Source organism: Micropterus salmoides, unplaced genomic scaffold (genome assembly GCF_014851395.1).
Source record: "Micropterus salmoides isolate LMB-PRFRI ecotype aquatic unplaced genomic scaffold, ASM1485139v1 Ms_hic_scaffold_16, whole genome shotgun sequence".
NCBI lineage: Eukaryota > Metazoa > Chordata > Actinopteri > Centrarchiformes > Centrarchidae > Micropterus > Micropterus salmoides.
The window spans coordinates 28988145-29009103 of record NW_024040707.1 but is presented as its reverse complement, the minus strand read 5'-3'; the positions used below and the strand labels follow the sequence as shown (position 1 = coordinate 29009103).

Sequence of the window (20959 nt, the reverse complement as noted above, 5' to 3'; positions counted from 1 at the left end):
TACTAAAACACAGTACCCACCCAACCACAGCCTGTTTAAACAGCTGCCATCTGGCAAGACATGAAGAAGTATACTGTCGTAGGCCTACCAGACCTAAGAGCAGTTTCTTTTTCCAGGCTGTGAGACTCCTAAATTCATCTTCACTGCACCATGTAAAATAGTTTTATTTACCTATTTACTAGGCCTAGGCTATATAATATTTGTACATAGCCTAACGTTTGCCTTTCTGTGAGTAGTACAAATGGATACCACAGTTTATCTCATCATACAACCCTCTGTTTCAAAAGGATAAATAAATCTACCTTGTTGAATTATTTGATTGTTTTATTAGTATTTCATTATCACCACTACCGTTACTCTTATTTAACATCTGGAACTTTGAATTCTCTTTCCTCCTGCTCTTACTGGCACTTTACAAAAAATAACCGACCAATAGCAATATGTGTGGTTCAATAGTATTCTGATAGAGAATGTTGAATCAAACTAAGGTTTTAAGTCTTTGTTGGGAAAAATGCAATTTTGAAATATCGTGTTATGTAGAGAAAATAATCAGCAGGCTGAAATTAGCGTGACGACATTTCTACACATGGCACGCTTGTGACTATTTTGGACCGCGTGACTTCCCGTAGGGAGATAGTTTCTAGCTAGGCTTGCACAATGTTTTTTTGTTGTTTATTTTTTTAAAGAACCTTTCATGTCTGGTTAGAAGAAAACCTGTCATTTAGGTTACGATGTTGTGACAGAAGGTAATGTGGAGGCTGTCGTCTTGACCAGAGGAATGGACAGGCGATGTAAGTGTGCTTGAATGCTATTGAATATCTGCAGCGTTAACCATTCCCTCCCGAGAGCCAGTAACGTTACAGAGCAAATACCAGCCGAGGGACGGTAACGGTAGCTTGACGTGCTTAAGCCTGTTCTTTTGCTTACAAATGCTGACTTATTGCAGGTTTTATAGTGGCAGCAACGGACAGGGTAATTTGCTGTCAGCTCGCCTGTAAATGTACCAATGTATCTTACATTTGTTCGGTAAAAACAAACACCAGCAGTATGCTACCGTTACTAACGTAACGTCTCGCTTAAACACGGAACGTTAGAGTTCCGTCACGTTACCTACGTAGGTTGTATCAAGCCAAGCTGATGTTTTAGTTTAGGGAGGACTGTAACTGGCAGGTGTATTTTTATCTGTAAAAGGTCCTGCTCAGCACATTTGCTGGTCACAATTCTTTAAAAAACTTGGCACATAGCAAAAACCTTTTATGTTATGTCTTTTTTGCAATACTTGATTGAAATACTCCATAATGTTCACTAGCTAGTTGCTGTAGGTTGGTGCTGGGCAGGCAGTATACAGTTGTATTTATTACATAATACAATACACTGCTGTTGGAAATGACACCGGTGAGAGCAGGGACACTGAACCAAAACAGTAAATGAGCTGAGGGGAACTGCACAGTTGGGTGATAATTTTTTGGGGGGGCTTCATTACCAGGAGCGACCCTTTTCTCATGCATGTGAAACATTATTGATATAGAAATATTGATTATAGCAGCTTTAAACTCTCAAATATTGATATTGGCTGGGCTCTAGTCAACACTTTCCTAGTGCTGCTGTCCCTTCTTGATCTGCTACTACTTCTTCTATTACTAAGGCTGCTATGGCAATCTATCAAAGTTGCAAAGACTAGGATTTAATAGAGCCAGGCAGGTATTGTAGCGTTAGATGTCAGGCTGATATAACACTTGTGTTTATAAGCTATTGGCCCGGTGTTGCGCTATTTGAGGTTTAGGTTTTTTTGCATCCTCAGCTCAGATGACTGTCGAGTCATTTGTGTATACTCATTTCCCTTTTTTGACATTGCAGAAAGTTTGCCCTGTGTAATGGTCTGGTTGAAGAAGAAACCGAAAGCCAGTCTCTCTTAGGGTGTCACTGGACAGAGCAGGATTAATGAAGTCCTATTTGTAGGCATGATATCCACTAAATGTCTGTGAAGGTTCTCAGTCATCCAGGTCATAGTTATCCAAAGAAGGTTAAAGTCAAGGGCAACTGGACTTGGTTGAAGATACTGTGCACAGTTATTGTGTGCTGCATGGTTTAAAAGAGACATAATGAAGGCTTTCATGTGCCTGGAATTCCTGTGTGTTGAGATAGTCTAGGGCGAGGCATGTGAATAAATTAGTCACGTGAAACCAGCTGTAATTTAATACCACCTTCCACAATAAGGAAATTATGGCAGCTTCAGTGTAGCTTTAATGTCAAATAGATAAGTCTTCAAACAGGTCGTTTTAAATAGTCAGAGACACAGCAAACCATGTTAGAACAATACATGTGATTTGGCAAAATAACTAAGTTACATGCTCAGTCACATTTGCCTTGATAAGCTTTCACATGACATTACATTAATATCATGTGCATAATGACAAAACAGAAGACCCAGTTCTTGTTTCTTGAGCTGTTTTTTGCTGTGTATGTAGAGTAATGTCCATACAGTACAAGAGCAACAAGTTAGGCTACCAGTTACTGTTCTGGTACCCTTAACTACAAGCAAACTCTTACCATGAGAAAACTATTATTAAATCTAATATGTATTGATGAAGATTACCTTCCTTTATCTTTGTTATTGTTGGTGTAGTCATATTCATGAACAAACCACAAATTAATCATATTAAACTGATATAACATATAGGCTAGATATACCAGCAACTTTCATCTTTGCTTTTATAGTGTCCACAGATCTTAATAGCATTCGTGGGAAACGATTCCCGACGTTGGAAAGTTTACTGTAGAGCCTCAACCTTTCGGTTTAATGAAAAGTTGAACAGGTTTCAACTAAAGGCATTCCCGGCGGAATCCATTTATACTTTGTCTTCTTTTTACTTTTAGTTTGTCACACAAACGCTCAGCTCCTGGTTGGGTAGGATTTTACTTTTGTGTCCTCCTCTACCTCCGTTCGTGTTCTCTTTGTGCCCTTTTGGAACAAGGCTTTGCAAGGTTTATGTTACGTAGACAAGCCACAGAGGGAGAAAAGCAGGCAGGTGAGCGTGAAGTAGTGCAACCTCGGTAATGCAGTTTATATAGGGCCATTATGAATGGCTAAGAGAGCCCGATAAGGACAGAGCAGAAAAGAGGACAGGTGTAGACAGGTCGGCTTCTCAAGAAGAAAAAGTCACGGTGAACCAAGAGTGAAATGTAGAAGAGTACTGCGTCCTGGCGAGTACCGCACGCGGGGAAAAGGACCTGCAGTAGCAGGTGGGACTCACCATCTTTATCATATTCATATATCATAGATATTTTCGGGAATATATTCCTTTTAGACTTACGGAGTCGAGTTGACGGTAAGCTCAGTTTCTTCTTTCCGAAAAAGCGTTTTAATATGGTGGGTTTTTTTGTTACTGACTCTTGGATGCGGAAGCAACCGTGTAAATATACAAACAACGTTCTTTACTGCACTTTATGGTAGATTGTTTTTTTTATCTGAGCGGTGTTTGCGTAGTATTATATGGACTTAATGGATTTATGGCAAATTTAGAATACTTTATGGGATATATCACTCTCCTCGGTAGCTCTTAAAAGTTAATGTTTATATTTTTTAAACAATGCCACCAAAAAGGTTGTGGCAGTTTGCAACATGGACATAACTAAAGATCTGAAGTGTGTGTTCTGTAATATTGACCAATAGGGTGTGTGTTGTGTATTCTGCTCAATCCATGTGAATGTTGTAGCAGAGGACTGGTTGTGTTTGTTTATTCTGTAGGTAGTGTGGTGGAGCCGCAGAGCGGACTTCCATCGCCCAGTCCACGAAACCACCTGCTCAGTCCTGAATCACACATGGTAAGAACCTCCACAGTGTTTCCGCTAAACTGACAATGGACATAAGCGTTGCAAATGTTTGCAACAAAGAATTAGATATAGACAAGAAAAGCAAAGAGTAAAAACTGGGAAAATCTAACAAATATAAGTAAAGTTGCAGAGTTTTTGTTGACAGATGACAGTGGCTTTCTATCATGTGATATGGGTGCTGATAAGCTAACCACCTACAATATATGGAAATTTACCTCTATTTGAATCTGAATGGACTGTCTGACTCCTTTGCCCCACCAGGATGTTCAGGGTTATAAGTGGGTGCGCTGGCGAATGTGGTTGTGCCGTCTTGCTGCTGTGCTGTCCTTGGGTCTCCTCCTGATTGTGTTTCACTGGCGCCCAAGGCTTGCTGTCCTTGCCCGCTGCTGCTCGTGCCCTCTGGCTTTGGCGGATATTCTGCTAATAAGAGTGAGAAAATAAATTGATTCCAACTCAGATTTAAAAACCCCTTGATACCTGGCATTATTACTAAAACTGGATTTTTTTTTTTTTTTTGCATTGCAAGAATTACAACTGACCTGCATGCCAATTTGTCCCAAATCCATTTATATTCTTCAAAACCCATATAGAACTGGCTTTAGGTCCGTAATAGGTGAGACTGGCCTGGTCATAAAATATCAGATTGAACATAAAAATGATCATTGCTATAATAAAATCTGCACTGAAATGTTAGTTTCTCAGTCTGGTATATATAATAATTAAATGTTCTGTTATGTGTGTTTAAAAAAAAAAAAAAAAAAAAGGTCTGCAGAAAACAGTGTATACATTTTTTTTTTTTTATTTTGTACTGCATACATTACATCTGCACAAAATCTTAGGAATTACCAGCTTCAGTCTTAAATATTGGCCCTCAAACATCCACATTCATCAGGTGGTAGTAAATACGTAATCTTGCTTCATCAGTTTCTAATCAGTATGAATTACCAAAGCTCTGTACAATCACTTTGATCTGTTTTAACATGTACTTGTTCTGCTGGGTAGAACGGTAGGATAGGTTTATATTTGTTGCTCCGGCTCATGGCATTCTGATCACCCAGCATGAATGTTGGTGCAAGATGGAAAAGAGGAATATGTCTATGGCAGAATGCTGTCTTACGGGATCACAGATGTATTTGTGTCATTTCTCCATCAGGACAGTTTCGGCCAGCATCATGTGGTGGAGGTCTTCACAGAGGAGGTGGAGGAGGGCAGGTAAGTTACATGTCTGATGTCTGCATGTTTTTCTAAATTCTGTGTTTTACAAGATTAAAACTGTTATCTATACCAATACATTTGATGTAGCCTATCAAATGTGCATATAGGAATGTTTAAATGCATGTGCAATTATTTATGGGGACATTACACAATTATATGCTGCTCGATGGAGCTTTTTTATTTTTTTCTATTGGAATATCTGACTCCGCCTGTGCAGCCACAGTGTCTTCAATGAGCTTGCGCCTTGCACTTTTCAGAATTTGTTGAAGTGATAAACTCTTGCTAGCATGCTGACTTCAATATGATGGCGCGTATGTCCACACTTGGACACAGAGAGCAGATAAGAGAAGCTGGCTGCTCGTACACCAAAACCCAGAAGTACCTATAGTTTTTCTGTTCGTTTGGCTCAAGTGCTGTGAAAAAGACAATTATAATGCTAGGGAAGCCCCCGATTTATAAATGGCTTCCACATATAGGCAGATATTTCGAAATTCTGCGTTTAACAGTGGATTTCATATTTATTATCAAATTCCGTGATTTTGTACGTGTTTACCACATAGTAGAAATCATCAGGCTCTACATATCTGCGATTAACTATTTGTGGGCTCTGCTTACGTGGGTTGTCCCTCACAGTTTGCAGTTGTTGGGACAGCTGGAGGACACTGAATGGAGAGATACCGTTCAGCTGTACAAGGATGAGGTAACGAAGAAGTGAATGTTTGGAATTTTTGGGCAGAATAATGTTCTGAAGGATCTTCTTTCCCAGACTACAAGTGATCTTTATTGTTACAGAAAACGCTTCTGCGCTACTACCTGTTTGAAGGACTGCGCTACATCTGGCTGGACAGGAAAGGAGCTTTCTGTCGTGTTAGGTACTGTAATATGAAAATCCAAGTACTGAGCAGCTACGTTAATCATGTATATTTTTACATTTTTTTTATTTAGATAGTTTTAAACTTGTGCTACTTTGCACTGATACTGTTCTGTTTCAATATATGAATAGAAAATCTACCCATTTCCTTTTTTGTTATCATAGTGTTGAAACCTTCTGTCCTTGTCTGTAGTGTCCTCAATGAGGACTGGACCTGCAAGGACCTGTATGGCTTCCAAAAGGGCCTGAGTCACCTGGAGCAGAGCTTGAGGTAGGAACGGATGCATGAATGGAGAAATAAATGGATTCTTAAATCTCAGAGGGCACCGCTGAGTCATTCACGACAATAATTCTTTCAGGAGACGCATGTACGGGCTCAACCTTATTGATGTGCCTGTGAAGCCTTACATAAAACTGCTGTTTGAGGAGGTGAGATGGAAAAGTCTTCTATACTTTTTATACTCCCTCATTTGACTTTTTGTGATGGTTTGGAATCTTTGAAGTCATATTTTTTTCAGAAGGTGTCAATTAATTCCTTTTGTCTCTCTCTTTATCTGCTTCTTTAGGTCCTCAACCCATTCTATGTGTTCCAGTTGTTCAGCATCACCCTGTGGATGATTGATCATTATTTTGTTTACGCCATATGTATATTCATTATCTCTATTTTGTCCATAAGTATCTCACTTTATGAGATCCGCAAGGTGAGCCTGTAGTGGGATACTCGATATGATTATAATTGGTTCTGCATATGGATGTAGATAATATTATATAAACCTTCTTTGACTTTACTCCACAGCAAAGCATCACTCTTTGCAACATGGCCCGGTTGGTCACAAATGTCACAATCCGGAGAAACTCAGGAGGTGAGTTTTTGGAAATGTATTGTTATTTTTTCTAATACGTGAATTTCTTGTAGTTTCAGAAACTGGTCTACATGGATTTGTATTCGATTGATATTTAGGCTTAAATTTGTTCACTTTGCAGCATCTGTGCTTCATCTGAAGGTCAGTGGCAGACATTAATAAAATGAAGACCTGAAGACAGTAAGAGTTTTAGCCTGCCAAAAGAATGAGTGAGAGCAGCATTTCTTGACATTAACAAAACCCTATGACCACCTTGTTTTCCTGAAGGGTTGGTGAAGCGGTTTATTGTTTTAATTCACAGCCATGGTTTAATCTAGTGCCAAATAACCATTATTTGAAGGGTATGTGATACTGTACCCAGGTGTTGAGATGTCTGACAATAATAGTTATCATGTATTCTCCATAAATAGATGTAACTATTGAACCACCGGTGTTTCAGTTCCCCTTTCCTCAAGACTGAAAATCAAAAGTAGTCAAATCAAAAGTCTAGACAATAAATTGTAGAGTTATCTGTGGGATTCTATGTCCCACTCTTTGTCCTCCATAGAGGCATTGGAGTTACCACTTCTACATGGTTATCATTCAAGTGGGCTGAACTGCTAGCCACCACTAGTCGAGCTATGGAGTAATACACTCACCTAAAGGATTATTAGGAACACCTGTTCAATTTCTCATTAATGCAATTATCTAATCAACCAATCACATGGCAGTTGCTTCAATGCATTTAGGGGTGTGGTCCTGGTCAAGACAATCTCCTGAACTCCAAACTGAATGTCAGAATGGGAAAGAAAGGTGATTTAAGCAATTTTGAGCGCGGCATGGTTGTTGGTGCCAGACGGGCCGGTCTGAGTATTTCACAATCTGCTCAGTTACTGGGATTTTCACACACAACCATTTCTAGGGTTTACAAAGAATGGTGTGAAAAGAGAAAAACATCCAGTATGCGGCAGTCCTGTGGGCGAAAATGTCTTGTTGATGCTACAAGCTGATAGAAGAGCAACTTTGACTGAAATAACCACTCGTTACAACCGAGGTATGCAGCAAAGCATTTGTGAAGCCACAACACGCACAACCTTGAGGCGGATGGGCTACAACAGCAGAAGACCCCACCGGGTACCACTCATCTCCACTACAAATAGGAAAAAGAGGCTACAATTTGCAAGAGCTCACCAAAATTGGACAGTTGAAGACTGGAAAAATGTTGCCTGGTCTGATGAGTCTCGATTTCTGTTGAGACATTCAGATGGTCGAGTCAGAATTTGGCGTAAACAGAATGAGAACATGGATCCATCATGCCTTGTTACCACTGTGCAGGCTTGTGGTGGTGGTGTAATGGTGTGGGGGATGTTTTCTTGGCACACTTTAGGCCCCTTAGTGCCAATTGGGCACCGTTTAAATGCCACGGCCTACCTGAGCATTGTTTCTGACCATGTCCATCCCTTTATGGCCACCATGTACCCATCCTCTGATGGCTACTTCCAGCAGGATAATGCACCATGTCACAAAGCTCCAATCATTTCAAATTGGTTTCTTGAACATGACAATGAGTTCACTGTACTAAAATGGCCCCCACAGTCACCAGATCTCAACCCAATAGAGCATCTTTGGAATGTGGTGGAACGGGAGCTTCGTGCCCTGGATGTGCATCCCACAAATCTCTATCAACTGCGAGATGCTATCCTATCAATATGGGCCAACATTTCTAAAGAATGCTTTCAGCACCTTGTTGAATCAATGCCACATAGAATTGAGGCCATTCTGAAGGCGAAAGGGGGTCAAACACAGTTTTAGTATGGTGTTCCTAATAATCCTTTAGGTGAGTGTATTTGTCAAGTGGGTCACTGGCCTTTTTTATTATTTTTTCTTCTCTTTTTTAATTTTTTTTTTTAGCAGGGAAGAATTACTCTTTGAGCAAGTAAACATGGATGTAAATAATGCAGGATTCAAAAGTTTCAAAGAACTTTCAAAAAATATGATGATTAACGTGTTTGTTAGGTGATTATACACAATGTGATTCAGTGAGCAACACTGCATGTAAACAGGGAAACTTTAAATTGTGGTCAGAAGGAAAAAAGGCAAATGAGATGACTATATGTTAAGAAGATTAAGAAGTTTTCATTTTGGTAGTTTGCAGGGGAAAGAAGTTTATTTTAAGAAAAATTTGCTTTATAAATTACACATTTTGAACAAATTTAGCTTTTGTGACTGAAGGTGAATGTAAACAAGTCTCTTAACTACTTTATTGGGCCAATTAAAGCCAGACCTTTTCTGTCCAGTCATTTTACATTAAACTCTATAAGGACATTGATTCCTAGTTGTGTGTTTTCTCAGTGGAGGAGTGTGTGAGCTCGGTGGAACTTGTCCCCGGCGACTGTCTAATCATCCCTCAGGAAGGTCTGCTGCTGCCCTGTGATGCTGCCCTGCTGGCTGGGGAGTGTCTGGTCAACGAGAGCATGCTCACAGGTGATCAACAACCAAGCAGAGTGTAAATTTCTCATATTTTATACCTTTATGATTATTTGCATGTAGGATTGTATTTAAATAATTTTTTAAACATGACTGCCAACTGGTGCAAGTTCATCTAAAAATAGGAATGTATTTTTAGTATGTGGGGGTTCTTTGATTTCTTGCCCCTCAGTAACAATGGTACATCATTTTTACATTCTAAATCTAAAGTGTTGGGATTTTGCAAACCACTCAAATGTGTACAAAAACAGGCTTTGGCAATAAAAGGACAAATTACAGTAAATGTGGCGTAAAAAAAGATTGGTTCCCGACCTGTGAATAGCATCTCGCAGGTGTTGAGTGAAACTGAAGTGAAACAATATTATTTCTGTCTAGATATACTCTTTCTAGTTTCTAGTTCCAGAGTAAACGTGTGAACCATTTGCAAAGAGTAGTCTTGAATCAGAAGGAGCTTTATTGCCAAGGAGTGTTTTCCACATACAAGGAATTTGCTTTGGTGTTACAGCTGACATAAATAGATGTAGAAGATGTAGAAATATATAAATATGTAATAAACAAATGCAAGTTGTATAAGAATAACAGAAGAATAGAGTAAATTAAAACAAATGACAATATAAAAAAGTAAATAACAATAATAAAAATAACAATGGAAGAATGGCTCGCCTCAGAGTCCTTGAGGCGTGTAGGTCCTGAAGTGATGGAAGATTGCAGCCAATCACCTTTTCTGCAGAGCGAATGATACGCAGATGGTGATGGAGGAGATGAGGATGGACTCAATGATGGCGGTGTAGAAGTGCACCATCATTGTCTTTGGCAAACTGAACTTCTTCAGCTGCCACAGGAAGTACATCCTCTGCTGGGCCTTCTTGGTGAGGGAGGTGATGTTCAGCTCCCACTTGAGGTCCTGGGAGATGATGGTGCCCAGGAAGCGGAAGGAGTCCACAGTGGTGACCGTGGAGTCACACAGGATGATGGGGGAGGGTGGGGCTGGGCTCTTACTGAAGTCCACGACCATCTCCACTGTCTTCAGAGCGTTGAGCTCCAAATGGTTCTGACTGCACCAGGTCACCAGATGGTCGATCTCCCACCTGTAGGCGGACTTATCCCCACCAATGAGGGTGGTGTCATCCGCAAACTTAAGGAGCTTGACGGACTGGTGACTGGAGGTGCAGCTGTTGGTGTACAGCTAGAAGAGCAGAGGGGAAAGAACACAGCCTTGAGGGGAACCGGTGTTGATGGTCCTGGAGTCAGAGACATGTTTTCCCATCACCTGCAGGTGGAGTCAGTCACGTTCAGCTGGGAGAGCCTGTCCTTCAGCAGGGCCGGGATGATGGTGTTAAAAGCAGAGCTGAAGTCCACAAACAGGATCCTGGTGGAGTCCAGGTGCTGGAGGATGTTGTGAAGGGCCGTGTTTACTGCATCGTCTACAGACCTATTGGCTCTGTAGGCAAACTGCGGGGGGTCCAGGATTGATTTAACACAAGGCACTCAAAAGACTTCATTACCACAGAGGTCAGGGTGACGGGTCTATAGACGTTTAGTCCAGTGGTCCTTGGTTTTTTGGGGACAGGGATGATGGAGGAGGCTTTGAAGCATGCTGGCACATGGCATGTCTCCAGTGAGGTGTTAAAAATGTCTGTGAACACTGGAGACAGCTGATCAGCACAGTGCTTCAGGGTGGATAGGGAGAGTCTGGTCTGGCTGCTTTGTGAGATTTCTACCTCCTGAACAGTCTGTTGACTTCCCTCTCTAGGATGGTAAGAGAGGGGGAGGAGGTGGGGGATGAGATGGTGGACTGAGGTGGGTCAGTGGTGTGACAGGGGATGGTGTCAGGTCTGTCCCATTGTCTTTCAAAGCGACAGTAAAACTGGTTCAACTCGTTGGCAAGGCGTGAGTCGTTCATGGAGTGGGGGGGTTTAGGTTTGTAGCTGGTGAAATGTCTGAATCATCTCCAAGCAGAAGTTTGAGAACTGGTGTTGTCTCTCTGCATACAGCTGTTTAGCATCTCGCACTGCCTTGCTAAACCTGTACTTTGACTCCTTAAACCTGGCCCGGGAATGCAGCTGTCCTCACAGAAGCAGATGTAGGATGTCACAGCCTCTGTATACTCATTCTACATTAAACTACTGTATGTGTGCCTCCAGCTTGTTTTAAAATATTTCAGTTAGGAGTCAGTGCATTAACCTGTTCTCATCATTCCTGTGTCCAGGTGAAAGTGTCCCAGTGTTGAAAACCCCACTGCCGGCTGGTGAGGGGACATACAGTTCAGAGACTGAGCGCAGACACACCCTTTTCTGTGGTACCCAGCTCATTCAGGCCAAAGGGGGAGGGCCGGGAGGCGTTGGTGCTGTTGCCGTGGTCACAAGCACTGGTGAGTAAAGAAACTGTTGATCTGAGTCGGTTAACAATAGCATGAATGTAAACTATGCTTGTTTTAAATTTTTAAGAAAAACTGAAGGTACCCTGTGTAATTTTTGACCACTTGTAATGCGATGAAGCTGTTTTTTTTGATGAGTGGGTCCCCGTTTCATTTGGGCCGTACATGCGCATGAAGACTCATGGTCAACAATAAGCTTAAATGTACAGTGGAAGTTACAGTGACTAGTGAACAGACACTTCCCCTCTGGAGCTTCTCAAGATTACACACTACACAATTCCACTATCAATGATTCACCCTTCACTAACCCCCGCCCCCTTAGTTACTGTTGCTAATTCGGAGCTTTCTGACTTTTATCACGGTGCAGCCGTTGTCTATTACTACACTCCCCGGAGACCTATTGTCATATTTGTTGGAAAAAGCAGAAAGACAGAAACAGTTTATTAACACTGCATGCCCCAACGATTGAGACAAAAGACAACAATATGAATGATCAACACTGTTCCAGTAAAGCTGCGTAGGTCTCTATTCATTATTACAGTTGCTAAAAAGCAGAACAGTAGGGCTTTATTACGTAGAAAGTTAGCTACATTAGGAACAATCCACAGCTGACATTTTTCTGGATTTGTTTTGGAAAGGGAATAAATCGTACTTCTCCTATCAACCTCTCTGGGTAGCAACTGTAACCATTACAAGTGCCCCAGGAAGAGCGTTTGACCATATCTTAGCTATAAAACGCCTCTTTTTGCATTAGAGTCAATGGAGTGCAGCCATGAAAGCATCGGACCTCAGTTAGAGCGAGTCCTATACTGCACTGTGATTGGCCAGCTGCGTATTCGGGGCGTGGCTTAGCGAAGGGTCAGCTCTGATTCAACTCTGTAAGTCCTTTGTCGGGGACACCCCTAATAATATCAATTCAACACTTTTGTGGCGCAGCAGCACATCAGCTGATTTTACTTACAGAGCCTCCACCTGCTTAGGCCTATATCTGATGTAGTCGGTGTGATCGGCTGGATGTGCAGGCTTTCCTTTCCTTTGCTTGCTCCTATAGTCTTTATTGTAGCTTAGTGACTTGTTTAGGCCAACTCCTTACTCATTTTCTACTTCTTATTGTCATCTATTTGAAGTAGTCTGCAACGCACCACTAAAGCCAAAAGCACTCGTGGAGATTTTTCAGTTAAAGTTCTTCAAGAGTTATTGATCCAAAATTACAAAGTTATTCTCAGTGGTTGACTTTGAACAAACGGATCACAACTTACAGTAGTCAATAAAATATCTCTTTTATTCAAATACAAATATGATAATACAATTTTCCAAAATGTTTATATAATAGTTATTTCAAACAAAAGAGAAAAGAAAATGGATCATATTGCTTGTCCATAACAACAATAAAAATAATACGAATCAACTGCTATGGCTTCACCAGGTGGCATTTTACGCGAGGTATCGAGTGATTGATGTCTGTCTCACTTTAGGGGAACTGTTTTTGGTACTGGTTTTGTAAAGTTTTAAACCCAGCCGTAGTAACTTTGAGAGCTCACATTTGCTCTTTCTCCTGCTTATATCTCATTCTCAGGGTTTTTCACTGCCAAAGGTAACCTGGTCAGCTCCATTTTGTATCCTCAGCCAACCAACTTTCGCTTCTACCAAGATTCTGCCAAGTTCCTTTTCATGCTGTGTTTTGTTGGTAAGTGCTTTAATAGCAACCTGACTGATTTTGTTTAAAGAGTGTATGAAGAAGCAAATCTTGTCTGTATCTACAGCTGTGTTACTCAATATATTTCAAGCCTTTTACAATTTAACATGAATAAACTTTTTCCAAAATTGTCCTCCTTGTTTCAGCTTTTATTGGCACCATTTACAGCTTTGTGGTCCTCTTCAGAACCAATGTAAGTTCAAGCTACAATGTAAGGACCGACTAATGTCTGGCCTGTCTTTATTTGACATACTAACAATAAATAAGGTGATATCACTGACTTGTGTCTGGATGTGTGTCCAGGTGACCTGGTTGGAGTTGGTGATTAGGAGCCTGGATATTGTGACCATCGCAGTGCCTCCTGCTCTGCCTGCTGCTATAACCACTGGCACTATCTACGCCCAGCACAGGCTGAAGAGGCAGGGCGTCTTCTGCATCAGTCCACCACGCATCAACATCTGTGGCAAGGTCTCACTCTTCTGCTTTGACAAGGTGAGGGGGAATCCATTAACTGAAGTTTGCTGTGTATGAAAAGGACAGCTGTGGCCACATCAGAGTACGTCTGTTTCTCCAGACAGGAACTCTTACAGAGGAGGGTTTGGATGTGTGGGGAGTGATGGAGGGGGGACCTGCTGGTTTCTCAGAGCTGCTCCCAGAGCCCAGGCTGCTTCCTCCAGGGCCAATGCTGTCAGGCCTGGCCTGCTCCCACACTGTGACGCTATTGCGAGGTCAGCCCCTTGGAGACCCTCTGGAGCTCAAAATGGTCGAGTCCACAGGTTGGGTAAGACACTATAAAGCTTATTTTATTTACTTGAAGAGGTACTTGGCTAGGAGTGTTTATTGTTTGAATTGTTTTGAACACTTAACTTTTCTTACTGGTACTAAAACAATACTTTTTTGATACCTTACTTACTAAACCCTTTTGTTGTTTAACAAGAGAAGCCAAACACATTTGATGCAAGCTTTTGGGTTTTATACAAGTTTACAATACAGGTTTGGGTCAGAACCACAACATTGAGGTTGGATAGCTAGACCCATGCTTTACTTACAGTTATACTTAAAATAAATATCCCACTCATAACATATAATATTAATTTAATTTAATCTTCTGTTATAACGTGCTAATTTAAATGCGTGTCTTTACATTGCATCTCATTTTACAGACACTCCAGGAGCCAGAGGGAAATGGAAAGACGCTGGATGCAGAGTTTGGAGGCCACAGAGTTTTGGCTGTTATGAGACCTCCTACTCAACGGCTCCAAGCTCAAGGAAGTGTGAGTGTCCCTACCAACACTCTCATGTAGACTAATAGGACTTATTAGCTATTAATGTCATATCCCCCTGACCACTGTAAGTAACACTGTTGTACATGTATTACAAACTGAATTAAATGTAGATAAGGAAAAGTCGGTACATCACTAGTTAAAGGGAAGTCATTGTAATCCAATACACTTTTTGTTAAATTCCATGAATATTTCTGCACGGTTTGCTAGTTCTCCATTTTGTTTGTGCTCTGAAAAAAATCCGGTTTTCCTACACAGCCCTTGCGCTGTAAAAGGAAAACAAAGAAAGTGGTGTGGACCTTGCCACATAACATTGTTACTGCCAATCAGCAACAAGTGGCGTTAGTGCTTGTGCACAGGAGTGGTGATGTCATTAGGAGAGAGAGTTCTATACACCGGCACATTTGAACGTGCTGGACTCCAGGCACTGTGAAGAAGAAGAGATAGCAGAGAAATGGCCAAATAGGAAAAGGTCTGAAGAATATAAACAGAAGAAAGTTAGATCACCAGGCATGAGCGAATGAATTCCAACGCAGGAGAAAAGAGACACATTTTAAATGTTAGGGGCAGAGCTTCTGAGGGAGCACCAATTGGAGCGGTGTGTTTGTTTGTCAGTTGAGTTCAAATATCAAAAATCCTTCTGCAGAATTACTTACTCACCCTTTACTTACTCACTGTCTGCTTTGTTAACTGTGTGCCTACTATGTCAATATGTGCATCTAGAGTTTCCAGTTTCATGTAAGTGTTATATTTCTCTTTCATTTTGCGGTCAGTCAACAAGCGAGGCGGTGGCCATCGTTCAGAGGTTTCCCTTCTCCTCGGCTCTGCAGAGAATGAGTGTGGTGACGGTTTCCTGTGGAGGAGACTCTGCTCTCGCTTTCATCAAAGGATCCCCAGAGATGGTGGCAACCCTCTGCCGAGCAGAAACTAGTCAGTAATTTAAGAATGATAAGATAACTTCTATAGTATTGCAGTCCAGCATTTTCTGTGATTTAGAATGACATTGACAATCATTGGTTTACAGGAATGGTAATAAAAAAATGTTTTCAAAGAATCTTTCCCAAACGTAGACAAGTCAATTTTGCATTATCTACATCTTTTACTGTACATTTATACTAAATTGGAAGTTTTGTGTTTACAGTTCCGGCACAGTTCTCCAGCAAACTGCACAGCTTCTCCAGTGAAGGCCTTAGGGTTCTTGCACTCGCTTGTAAACCATTAGACAGGAACACTGACTTTAGGACCATTGAACGGTGAGAACCCAGCCTGAGAGTCATACTGGTATGGATGCTACAAACACAATGTACATGCTACATCAGTGAGTGTTAATGCAGCTATGTGTATTTCTGCAGAGGGGAGGTAGAGAAAGACATGCAGTTCCTAGGCTTGCTGATGATGAAGAACCTGGTGAAGCCAGAGAGTGCTAAGGCTATCAATGTACTGAGAATGGCACACCTTCGCACGGTCATGGTCACTGGTAAGATATATTTGTATCAACCACAGCAAATTACACTGTGCACCTCTTTTTGTTTTATTCCAAGTTGTCATGAACTTAATGCCATCAACGTCATGTCAAATCTTGTTTTTGTCCTTCACACAGGGGACAACATTTTAACAGCAGTCAATGTAGCAAAAAGCTGTGGGATGGTGGGGTCTGATGAGAAGGTGATATTTGTCAATGCAACCCCCCCCACTGCCCAGTCCATGGCCACCTTGAGGTTCAGCCTGGAAGGAGGAGGGGACACTGCTGCCCAAAGTTCCATAGAGATCGTCACTCGGGTTAGTCCTGCTCAGACACAACACCACAGCACATTGCTCCTCAGTATGTCTTAGCTGTACTTTTTTGGCAAAATATATTTCATCTGTACATCTAGTACATCTGGAAAGGTGTAAAAAAAAAACAAAAAACTTCATGGTTATTTTCAAAAATCATGGTTATTTTGTATGAGAATCTTTTTACCACAACTGTGTTGACATTTCTGTAATATTACTATGTGATAACATGAACACAATACTGTGGCAGTTTTTGTCGCCGTAATCGTGTTACACTCATAAATATTAAAGGCGATGACCTTCATTATATGTCAGACTAAGTGGAACTCTTCACAAGCAGCATGGACATCAAAAACAACAACATGGTTTGATTGTAAATCTAAATATTTCTCGTAGTCTTTGAGTCCTGTTATTGCTCTTACAAGGAGCTTATGCAAAATCCTTTTCAAATATTGATACATACAAGATTTTATGAACTGGTTAGGTTTTAAATTGAATGATTAAATGGTTATCACAATAGCACACATAATAGGCACATAGTGAGCACAATGATGGCCTACATTTCTAAACTGGCAGGATGAATTTTGGTAGCTGTCATTGATGCTTTCCTTTTCTCCTCTCAGGACCTGTACCAGGGTGGTTTTGGCTATCACTTGGCTATTAATGGCAGGTCCTTTGCTGCCCTCTGTGACCACTTCTCTGAGTATCTGCCAAAGGTAATCTATGTATGCTATGTAATGTATGTGATTATTCTGGCCATGAACCAGGCTAATGCACCAATGACACATGTAGGGGAGTCGTCACAGGGACAGTCATTAAATTACATTATATTTTGGTTCAAACAGAAGCATCAGACTAACAGACAGATTTCAAGCGCCACTTTCAGTTGACTAAAAGATGATGATTGTAGGGAGTAAGTCAAATCAAGATGTGTTCAATTGTCATCGGAGCTCTTTGTCTTTTCTTGACATGCCTCGTCATTGCAGGTTTTGTTGCGAGCCACAGTGTTTGCACGCATGACCCCTGACCAGAAAACCCAGCTGGTGAAGGAGCTGCAGAAACTGAAGTGAGTTCAGAAAATAAAACGGAGTAGGACTGTACTGAGAGCAGTGTGAGGGGAAACTAAACCCTCATTAACCTGCAGTCCTAATACTCTATTATATTTATTTATTTTATTTATAGTCAAACCCCTCTTCTATTACTACAGCTACCGGGTGGGCATGTGTGGAGATGGGGCCAATGACTGTGGGGCCCTAAGAGCTGCTGATGTCGGGGTTTCTCTGTCTGACGCAGAGGCTTCAGTTGCTTCACCCTTCACTTCCAAGACTGAAAACATCAGCTGTGTGCCGCTGCTTATCAGGTGAGAAAGGAGGAGGCATTTACAGCGTTGAAATTAGAAAAGCAAGTTAATGGCAGGAGGACATCTTTGAAAACCAAAAGAACCAGCAATGTTTGTAGTACAGTACCTGCAGCAGAGAAATATTGATGCATTTTTCCTTCTTCTCTGTTCAGAGAGGGCCGATGTTCTCTGGTCACCTCCTTCAGTCTCTTTAGATACATGGCTCTTTACAGCCTCATTCAGTTCTGCTCCATCCTCATCCTCTACACAGTAAGTAGCAGTGGAGCTCATCACAACCTCACTTTCAAAGTAGCCATCTGTTTTCGTTCAATCCTTGGTGGCTCAGCTTCAAGTTACTGCTGCCATTCTTTTATATTTCTGTCCAGTCAGTTATTAGGCCAGACGTTATGGAACCCAAAGTGTTGAAATAAATAAAGACGTTATGAAATAAATAAATGGTGTATTGAAAGGTGTAGAAAATAGGCCAGCACATTGTCATAGTAGCTTAATTGTGGACATTTTCAGTATTTAAAATAAAGCCACTTGTTGGAAACCAGTAAAATTGCCACACTCTGGCTAGCCAACGTGACAAATATTCTAGAGACAGATTACTGCAATGTATTTAGGCAAAGCTTTACTCATAATAAAATGTCAATACAGGATTTAATTAGTTGTATTTATTGGCTAAACAGGATTGTGAAAAGAGACTTGGCACACCTTGTTCTAAAAATTCTGTGCATGATTACAGCCTAAATCATATCCAGTACAGGTTTGCAATGTTATCCCGAATAAATCACTTAAAACAATGTTGCATTAATTCTGCTCTCTTGACTTCTGTTTGTTCCCTTGCCTTTAATGTTTAAATAACTTACAGTGAAACATGTGACTTCCTAACGTGTGTCCAGATTAAGACGAGCATGGCTGACCTGCAGTTCCTTTTCTGTGACATTGTTGTGGTGACTCTGCTGGCCATCGTGATGGGGAAAGGAGGTCCCAGTGAGGAGCTGCACCCCCACAGACCTCCAGCCAGTCTGCTGACCCTGCCTGTCCTGGGCAGCCTCTTCATCCACATCTGCGTGGTCATCCTGGGCCAGCTGGCTGCGCTCTTCATCACCACCTCACAGGACTGGTCAGTAAAAAGACTCACAGCTGCAAAGATTTTTTATTTCCCTTCAGGATATCCTAAATAAATGTGATTCTATATTCACTAAACAAAATCTAATATCGCAGGTTTAGAAAAGGACCAGCATCCCATCTACACGTGATGCACTTTAATAGTCCTAAACTTCATCCCCTGTATTGTTTTTAGGTATATTCCACTTAATTCCACAGTATATGGAACAGCCAATCTGCCCAACATGGAGAACACCACTGTGTTTGCCTTGTCGGGTTTCCAGTACATCATTATGGCTGTGGTGGCCACCAAGGGCTACCCTCACAAGAAACCTCTCTACCACAATGGTGAGTCATCAGAAATGTCCAAGGATGATGATTTGGGGTTGGGAAGGGTGATGCATTCAGACATATGGTGACAAATTGGTTGGCTATTCATTTTGCTTAGTTCATCAAATGTAGCTTTAGCTTTATCAAAAACAATCTTAGTAAGTAAAAATAAAACCTATTAAAGATTTATTGATTCATTGAATTCAGAAGTGATTTTCTTCTTTTCTTCTTATCTTTCCAGTGATTTTCCTCTGTCTACTGTTTGTCCTCTTTGCCCTCATGACTTGGCTAGTGGTGTATCCTGGGACCTTTGCTTGCCAAATACTTAAACTGTATGACATCTCTGATATGAATTTCAAACTGCTGCTCGTCGCTCTGGCCGCTCTCAACTTACTTACTTGTTTTGTTGTGGAGGTAAGTGATGAAATGAAACATTAAATGAAACATTAATATTCCCTTAAAGGACAATTGTTAATCTGCATGAAAAGTAGCTGGCTCAATCATGAACACCAACCAGATGAAACACATTATAGAGGCTTTGGGCTATAATAGCTGTACATCAAAAGGGAGTTTTGCCAACGCCAGCACTGCTTGCTGCCACAACTCCTTACACTACCCCTGCCTCCTCTTACTGACTTACTGCTGAAGTTTTTCTTGTTTTTGTTGACTTCATAAGCACTAATGTTCACGTAGGCCCATGTTCATTCAGCTCTGATTCTGAACCATTATGTGTCAGTGGGGAATACTACTTCCAGCAGAAACCTCAGATTCTTTGAGCGCTCCCTCAGGGCAGAGCCTTTTCCACCAAATCTAACTGTGTAACCACCAGCGTACACGACACTTGGTGACCGCAGGCTTCATGCTGACACAACCTATATGTATAACAGGGGTTCTCAGCTTAATACAATACACAGAATTTTGCTAGTTTAAAAAAATTCAGATTTTAATAAAATTGAAAGAGACTGGACTAGAGAAACTACAAAAACACCTCCTAATGCTCAGCAATGTGTATCTTTAAAGCATTGATCCAGATACTATCTGCTTACTTTATTCCTAGGAGCACACAAGTGAATGCAAATGTTTCACATTTTGACATGTCACATTTGGAAAAGCACAAGCTGGCCCACTATCACTGCTAAGGGGGGCACTGGAATATAAAAGAGCCACCCTTAATGTTTTTAGTAACACCTGTTTTCCTGCTAGAACAAGTCAAAATGTCTGCTCAGTCTATTTTCAACATTAATAGATTAATACTGCAAATGGAGAATCTCTTTTAGTGATAAGTTTCTAAAAGCCGTTGTTAACTGTACAGTTGCTTTTTTTCCCCAGGTGCTGATAGACTTGGGTATCCTGAACTGTCTCCGGTTGCTGCGTGGGAGGCGTCAGTCCAAGAAACAGTATAAACGTCTGAACATGCTTCTGTCGGACTCCCCATCATGGCCGCCCCTTAATGAAACCCTCTACTCCACAGATCACACATTCATCTCCCTTAGCTAGCATCTACTTCCACGTTGGACACATTCAGTCACGCAAGCTGACCAATGCTGTGGATGTCTAAGCTACATCCCCAACTTGACCAACAATGCAGAGTTATGATTACCTGTATTAATAAAAACTTCTCTAAACTATTATGTATTTTGAAAGATGCTTATATTTTCTATGAAGTTTCAGTGTGATTTAGTAATGTGGACCACACAGCACTAACGGCTCACTAATCAATGGAAGTACTTTCTGAAAAATATTCTTGAGTTCTAATACACTTTGAGCAGCTTTGGACAAAAGCACCTACCTGCCAGTTC

General features: G+C 41.1%; 1 protein-coding gene across 3 annotated transcripts; it reads left to right on the top strand.

Moving 5' to 3' along the window:
• Window positions 1-622: 622 nt before the first annotated feature.
• Window positions 623-20791, top strand: atp13a2 (ATPase cation transporting 13A2). Of its 3 annotated transcripts, none has more exons than XM_038723273.1 (29): window positions 624-791; window positions 3749-3825; window positions 4096-4263; window positions 4988-5046; window positions 5683-5749; window positions 5842-5921; window positions 6114-6191; window positions 6280-6349; window positions 6487-6621; window positions 6717-6783; window positions 9115-9246; window positions 11459-11620; window positions 13203-13313; window positions 13469-13515; window positions 13626-13814; window positions 13897-14103; window positions 14486-14596; window positions 15379-15535; window positions 15747-15858; window positions 15958-16082; window positions 16206-16384; window positions 17002-17094; window positions 17365-17444; window positions 17586-17738; window positions 17891-17987; window positions 18623-18846; window positions 19027-19178; window positions 19402-19574; window positions 20490-20791. In XM_038723273.1, exons 1-29 carry the CDS (start codon window positions 779-781, stop codon window positions 20655-20657), a joined length of 3486 nt encoding a protein of 1161 aa, XP_038579201.1. In that variant the 5' UTR covers window positions 624-778; the 3' UTR covers window positions 20658-20791. The 3 variants fall into 3 exon arrangements, with proteins under 3 accessions (XP_038579203.1, XP_038579201.1, XP_038579202.1); XM_038723274.1 differs by lacking the exon at window positions 624-791 and adding an exon at window positions 846-3243; XM_038723275.1 differs by lacking the exon at window positions 19402-19574 and having other exon boundaries at window positions 623-791.
• The last annotated feature ends 168 nt before the right edge of the window (window positions 20792-20959 follow it).

Coding starts and splice junctions, on each gene's coding strand:
- atp13a2 (XM_038723273.1), top strand. Junction 6,192..6,279: donor CACCTGGAGCAGAGCTTGAG/GTAGGAACGGAT, acceptor TAATTCTTTCAG/GAGACGCATGTACGGGCTCA. Junction 13,314..13,468: donor TTTCATGCTGTGTTTTGTTG/GTAAGTGCTTTA, acceptor TCCTTGTTTCAG/CTTTTATTGGCACCATTTAC.